Source organism: Phymastichus coffea, unplaced genomic scaffold (genome assembly GCF_024137745.1).
Source record: "Phymastichus coffea isolate CEN01 unplaced genomic scaffold, Cenicafe_Pcof_1.1 PCOF00001, whole genome shotgun sequence".
NCBI classification, from domain to species: Eukaryota; Metazoa; Arthropoda; class Insecta; order Hymenoptera; family Eulophidae; genus Phymastichus; species Phymastichus coffea.
Window position 1 is genome coordinate 14,881,296 of NW_026706812.1, and position 7,711 is coordinate 14,889,006.

Here is a 7,711-nt window from a genome sequence, read left to right on the forward strand (position 1 = left end):
ATTGTACAATATAATCCAATTAGTGGTGATGTTAAAAAATTAGTTTAAAATTAACAAGACATTATATGATCAATGTACACAATGCTTTTCAATAAAAAAAATAAAATTATATATATATATATATATATATATATATATACATATACACTATATATTGTTAGAATTTAATACAAACTACCTATAATCATAGAGAGAGAGAGAGAGAGAGAGAGAGAGAGAGAGAGAGAGAGAGAGAGAGAGAGAATAGCATCCACACTAAACGGCGTACGCACCTAGCAAGCTAGAGACGCTACCCCCTCTCCGAGGGCCCAAACTTAGCCAGCATAAGCTTACTATGCTCCCTACTATAGAAGGAGAGAGACCATCATACAGCTTACTAAATACCCTACCAACTTCTACAGCATCCTACCTTACCAACCTATGTAGATGAATATTGGTGGGTGAGTGGGTGAGAGTAGGTAGGTGGGTGGAATAGGTGAATGGGGGTAGGGGCACTGGTAGATCTTAAGTAAATTAAAACATTATTAATTTTTTATTTTAGTTTAATTTATTATTTTTTTTTATAAAATTAAAAATACAATTTTTTTTTTCTTTTTAATATTATTATTTAATTTTTTTGGACCCGACGACCTTAGAGGGGCGAGTCGGCTTCCTGATGGTTGGTTGAGCCGGAATCAAAATTAGTTTCCGTCGAACACACTCAACGTTTTTTACCACCGGAATTTTTTTCTGTAAAAAAATTTTTTAATAATTAATTTTTAATTTAAATTTATTAATTCATTGTATAACTTAATTACTTACATTAGCGGTTAAATCGAGTGGTTTATCAATTTGAGTATTGTCTCCTCTTTGACAGCCTGCGGATGTTGCTGTCGATGAGGTTGCTGTTGACGTCGCTGGTGATGTTGTCCTCGACGTTGATGATGACGATGATAATGTCATCGACACAGACGACGTTGACAGCCTCGAAGATGACCCATTACCTTCATTCACCATGGCTGTTGTTGATGGTGCAGCAATGCTGGAAAGCCTTCGCTTAACTTTCGCAGCAAGTTCGTCTTGCTGCGCTTTAGCTAAGGCGGCTTTCCGTTTCCGCTCCAATCGAGCGGATTCTTGCTGCCTCCGCATAGCGTCCGCACGCTTATGTTGCACTAGTTTTGCATTGACGCGATCATTGACAATTTTGTCAATTTGATAGGCGACTTGATGCGCCATCATTCTGGCCGCCATAGATTTCTTGATCCACTGAAAAGAGATAACACAATTAAATATTAATAAAAAATATAAATTGTTATAATTTTATAATAATACTTACTTGTTGAACCATAGCTTTCATTTGTATGATTTGCAGTCCTTGAGGACTGCTCTCCTCCACAAATCGTTGCAACTGAAAATAATAAATAAATAAATAAATAAATAAATAAATAAATAAATAAATAAATAAATAAATAAATAAATAAATAAATAAATAAATAAATAAATAAATAAATAAATAAATATATGAGAAAAAATACTTACGGTAATTAATATCAAAATTAAGAGCCGATACAACGGCTCTTTTGCCATATTCTGCATGGTCGGAAGCTGGTAAGTGGTAAGCTGAAATTGAATAATAATATTATTAAAAAATTATAAAAGTTATTTTAATTATTTTTAAATTATTTAAAATTATATTTACAGTTTCTAAAAACTCACACGCTTTGATGATATTTTCCATTGTTGTTGTTTTATTTTTTATTAATGAACTTTATAAAAAATATTAAACTTACTAATGTTTAAATAATAATAAACAATTAGCACTGCACTGTGAACCGCTCAAAGTTTCCTTTAAGACTGACCAACGAAAATCCTACTGAACACTCACACTATTATCAGGTACGAATTTTCTACAATATATGTAACGCTACACACAAACGTAGACATTCTTTGAGTGAGATAGGACGTTTAGTGTACCCTTTCTCACGCCATGTAGGCTAGAAAGTTTGTCACTTTCTAAAAACTATAAATCTTGACGTCCCGCTGACTTTATGATCATCCGCAAAAAACACATTAAACGCAGGTCACGCGTCCGCGCTATGAGTTTTGTTTGACCATCCTTAAACCGTCTATGATCTACATTTGCGATAGTCATAGGTAACATAAGATAAGAGGGAACGTAGTAAGCATAGATGCTCTCTCTTTCTGAAAGTAGTAGAGAAGCTTGAGCACCCTCAAACCATCTATGATCTACATTTATGATAGACATAATTAACTTAAGATAATAGGGTAGTTAATAAGCATAGCTGATCATGCGCTCCCCTCCTCCTCGCACTGTGGACCACGCTGAGTCAGAGCTAGAGAGAGAGAGCATACATTTAATACTACTATAGTAGCGCATCCCCATCAGGCCAGAACTATAGATAGCATGCGCTCCCCTCCTCCTCCGCACGCTCGGGCCCTATACCAAATGTATGCGTGTGTAGCTAATATACACAATATGCATCCTCTAAGTACATGTGGCATTGGCTCTAGTGGTAGAACGCTAGCCTGCCAACCCAGAGGACTCCGGTTCGATTCTCCGGTCTGTCTTTTCATTTTTTTCAAAAAAAAATCGTCGCTATTTTCTATATTCGTTTCATTCTCAATGTAGCAAGTAAATTGTTAATAATATATATATTTATAACTTTAAAAAAAAAACATTTAAAGGGTCTAGCAGGGTAAAATGGTCAAAAATGCCTTTGAGTCATCCGGGAAAATAATTATACCCCCATGTTCAGCATGAAAAATGACTAGGATTCCCAGATTTTCAGACCCCTAAACCCATACAGGTCCCTATAAGGCCCAGTTTTGTCATTTTTGGTTTTTTGACCAAATCTCGATCAGTTTTTGAGCTAGAAAAATCTTTCTTGTTTTAAATTGTAGGGTTTGTAAAGCCCTATAAAATGGCCGTGCTCAAAAAATTTTTGGCGCGAAATTCAAATTTTTAGAGCCGTTCAAAAATTTTAAAATTTAATATTTCGAAAATGAAGACCGACTCTTTGCTAGAAAAAAAATATGTTGTGTATTTTTGACTGAAAAATGTTCCTGATTTTTTTCAGATTTTTAAAAGTGGTGGAACGACCTTAAAAAAAATAAAAATCAACAAAAAACCTAGTTTATCTCCCCTAGCGCTTTGTAGGTTAAATCTATGATGAAACAAATAGCACCATCAAATTCTGCGGAAAAAAATACATCGAAAACGTATCACATGTATGGAAAAAATCAAAATCCTTCACAAATTCAGTACATGATAGCATCGGCCATGCCGATCGGCTCCACTGGCAGTGTAAATATTTATTCCTTTTCGATTCATGGTCAACTCAAGATTGTTTTCGAACATGTGATACATGTTTTCGATGTATTTTTTTCCGTAGAATACGATGGTGCTATTGGTTTTTTCATAAAATTGACCTCATGAGCGCTAGAAGTTAAAAACTAGAAAAAAATCAAGTTTTTCGCGTCTTTGGTTGAGTTTTATGAAAAAACTCAGTAGCACTATCGTATTTTACGTGAAAAAATACATCGAAAAAGTGTATCACATTTTTTTTAATACTTCAGTAAGGATATTAATCATTAACAAGTTCAGGTAAGAAAATGATGTCTTATGCCGATCGATCCGTCTAATAGAGCAGACGTTTTTTTCATCATACACGTATACATGATTTCAATGTATTTTTTGGCACAAAATACGATAGTGGTATTGGTTTGATTCTAAGATTTACTTTGAGCGATTCATTCAAAAAATATCGAATAAGAAAAATTATCGTTACTATTATTTTTAACCTTACGAAAATTTTTTTTTAAAGATTCATTTTTAGCTGGAGCATGGTTCAAGGGTATACTTGATTAGTGTGCGACTAATAAATAAGAAGACAACAAACAATTTCTAGAGATATCAATTTTCTGTGATTATTTAATAATTTGTTTACATTTTACAAAAATAGAAAAAATATTCTTTTGAGATAATCTATAACCATGCCACATGTATCAATCGTCATCACTATCTGCTTCAATAACAGCCACCACATGATCTTGTTCATAAATCTTTGTTAGATGTTGGGCAGGTTTTACAATGGAAGATTGGAATCTGGCGTGCGCTAAATAATAAATAACGGCAGCCACGTGAGAACAGCATCCAATTGTTCTCATACCGTTAGCACACTCACAGCAAAAACGCAGTATACCAGCACAGCCAATGGTATTTGGTTTGTAGTGAATATAGCAGTTGTATTGTTTACTTTCGATATGTCTAGATCTCACTTGTAACTTGATTAGATCAGCAGATTCACGGTAGTAACTTACATTTATTTCATACGTGTCGCCCATCATTTCAGCTAAATAGGATATTGCTTGTTTGAGTTGGTAAGTTCCAGTGAATAGTTTGACTAGATCCTGTTCCGTCATTTCAGGAAAATCTTCTAGCTCATCTGACCTTAACGTTTTGAATAAACTCTTTCTTCGACTATATTTTCCTGATATCACTTCCGTTGCTAAACTATTTTCATTGGAATTTCTTGAAAGAATGTAATTGAGTATCTCATTATCGGTCGAAGCCCTTGACACGATTCGTTTTCCGAATTGATTAATTAAAAAGCAAACAATTCTGCAGTAAAGACCAGCTTCAGTCAGGTAACGATTATCTAATTGCTTATGGAAAAACTTATACTTCTGAGCTACAGCTCCGTGTACCGCTTCCACCACCCAACGAAGTATGGTAACAAGTCGAGATTTGTTTGCATCTTCCGCTGACAATTGTTTCTGATTTTTATCTTTTAAGGCTGGCATGAGGACCCGATAACCATCATTTTCTAATTTTGATTTTATATCGCGAAACCCTCGATCAAGAATAAAAACATCACCCTCTTTGCACATCAAATTCTTTAAATTGTTATCGTGGGCCTTCAAAATTTTTTCCAAAATCATAGAATCGTTTTCTTTAGCATAAAACGGCCCCAGTACATCAACAATAAAACCAGTTGTAGTGCACAGAGTAAAGGGCTTGCATAGAGGAACTTTCTTATGTCCAGAAAAAGATCTTCGTTGGTATTCGTTATTGGAACTTTTTTGGTGCTTCAAATAAGTGCCATCGCCAACTAACGAAAGATTATTATCACTTATGCCATGAAACTTCTGAAGGAGAATCGTTGAATTATTAGCAATCAAGTTCTCTCGATTGACGGCTTGTAAACCAAAGCGTGAAGGCAATACATCTTTTTCAAAGGCACTTAACACAGACTTTGAAAATTCAGAGACTTGCTGATGACGATCAAGGCCGAGAACAGAACAGATTATCTCATTTGAGTTTCCTGTTCGTAATCTGAACAAAAAAACAACAACAGCTTGCGTAACAGTCCGATTGTCGGTATTCCTCAACGAAACCATCATTTCTCGCAATTTTATTAGTTGTTCCCAATTCAATCCAGTAAACGTACGAATCCTCTCTTCAGAGATTGAAAAATCTCCGATTCTATCGTGTAATTCTCTGTCGGAAGTTAAACTCAAAGATTTAAATAGTTTTGTTATATCTGCAGCTGTTGTGGTAGTTGAATTAGAAACTACTTTTAAATTAATTAACTCATCTGAATAAAATCTTTTCTTTATTAAGTGTTTTCGGCAACATCTATTACCCTCTGGTATGAATATATCTCTTTCAACAAAAGCTTGTTTTCTTGCATCGAAAGGAACAATAACAATATTTGTTTTGCTTTTGCATAAACAACAGTAATCATGAGTAGAAACTACTCTTTTTAAAGGTAACTCAATAGTATCTTTTGCTTTTTCAATAACTTTTTTCTTTGGTGGAACATAAACTGTATCATTATGTGGTTGCGATAATGTCTCTGAAGAAGATGTTGACCCTTGACTGTCGATTTGCAAAGTATTTACATTTTGTGGTTGATCGATTTTTCTGCGTTTTGCTTTGGCGAAGCGGGCAGAACCACTGCATTTCTGACAAAGTATGTCTCCCATTACAAGTGTCACAGCCAAATAATCGGACAAAGTATAAGCTTCATCATCTGTGTCAACAGTTTGTTTGGGTCCCACTAATTTTTTCTCTGGTAAACCGCAGCAAGCGCATTTTTTACCAATACCTGAGGCTGACATAGTGACATTCTGGAAAAAATACATTGGAGTTCATCAATAATGTCATTATTTGGAAGAGAAAATTTTGAAATGTTAAATACATTTGGCAATGTTTGTAAAAAAGTAATTATAATTGATTTTTTTCGTTTTTTAGATATTTTTTATTTTTAAGGAACTTTTATTTTAATTTTATCAGTTGCAGTATTAGCTTGTGAGATAGAATAGTTTATTTAGAAAAAAACACAAAAAAATTCTAAAGAACAATTGATCTAATGTGATAATAAAGAGTAATAACGTGGGGATAAAGTGTTTACTTCATTGGCAATATATGTTAAGTAAAGATTTGATTTTATGCATATAGATATATTAGAAATCACTAAATGTTTGGTTCTAAAATGAACTCACTGTTTTATAATAAAATGTTATTATTATTTTCAATCCAGCAAAAATAATTCCAATTTTCGAGTATTCAAATCACACTCATTATTTAAAAATTTTTGTAATTATATGAACTCTTTCGTTGTGAAAAACAAAAATTATTACATAATTTGAAATAATGCAGAACATTATAATTAAAAATATTAATGAATAATTTATTTTATGAATGTAAGAAAATCATACGCCAACTAATGTCAGGTCATAATCTTTTTTAAATGTTCGTTGAATGATAGAAAAAATTCAGAGTCATTTCATTCTGTTGGAGTGAATAAAAATCGTTATTTTCTGTAACTCTACTTAATTAATACACTATTTATTTTTAAATCAAACCATTAATCACTATTTTTTAATGCAATACTAATATTTTTGTTTTAGAAGCACTTCAACCGCATTAGATATTTGTATGCCACTAACCGACTTTGTAAATCCACTACGTTACAATGTTAATATGAACAATGTAGATTGATCTTTTCAGGAACCTCCGATAGAATATTTAATGATGAAAAAGACATGCTCAGCAAATCGTTAGCTTTGAATTTATTTTCATTGGCAAGTGATTCACTATTGACATTGATTTACCTCTGATCACGCTAGATCAATGCATTTGCAAAAAAAATGTCGATGTCAATAATCGATTCATGTGATTTAGAATTAGGAAGTTTTTTCTGGTTTATTTTAAATAAACTTTTTTCCATGTCGTAAGCAATACCGTAACTAATAAAATTAAAACGAAAGTTCCGTAAATAGAAAAAATTACCAAAAATAAGAAAAAAATTAATTTTAATTATTATGTTTCCGAGACGGAAATATCACTTTCGGCATATAGGGCACGGCTTGGTGTGATGGCAAAAGTGATAATAACTTGACCATTGCTTGAAAGATTTTGAGCAAAATAAGTTGGCGTATAAGAACTAAACCAGAAGTATCTAAAATTGTAAACATTATATTATATCACATATATTTGACACACATGCACACACTTACTCATGTTTTGTAAAAATAATGATTTAATGCATATGAGATTGTAACCGTGAAGTTAATAAAACATACATACCTGTGGAAAAAACAATTTCTATTTCAGAAATAGTCAAATATCCTGTATTATAGCCCCACCTGCGCAATCTATTTTTACCCTACAGTATTCAAGTAAAAAAGCTTACTATAAATGCCA

At 32.8% G+C, this 7,711-nt stretch overlaps 1 protein-coding gene across 1 annotated transcript; it reads right to left on the minus strand.

Annotated features, from left to right (window-relative positions):
- Positions 1-4,005: 4,005 nt before the first annotated feature.
- LOC131666021 (uncharacterized) lies at positions 4,006-6,123 on the minus strand. The gene has a single exon (XM_058938375.1). It carries the CDS (start codon positions 6,121-6,123, stop codon positions 4,006-4,008), a length of 2,118 nt encoding a protein of 705 aa, XP_058794358.1.
- Positions 6,124-7,711: the final 1,588 nt, after the last annotated feature.

Bases quoted from the DNA above. Each gene is read 5' to 3' on its own strand.
- LOC131666021 (XM_058938375.1), bottom strand. From the start codon at position 6,123: ATGTCAGCCTCAGGTATTGGTAAAAAATGCGCTTGCTGCGGTTTACCA.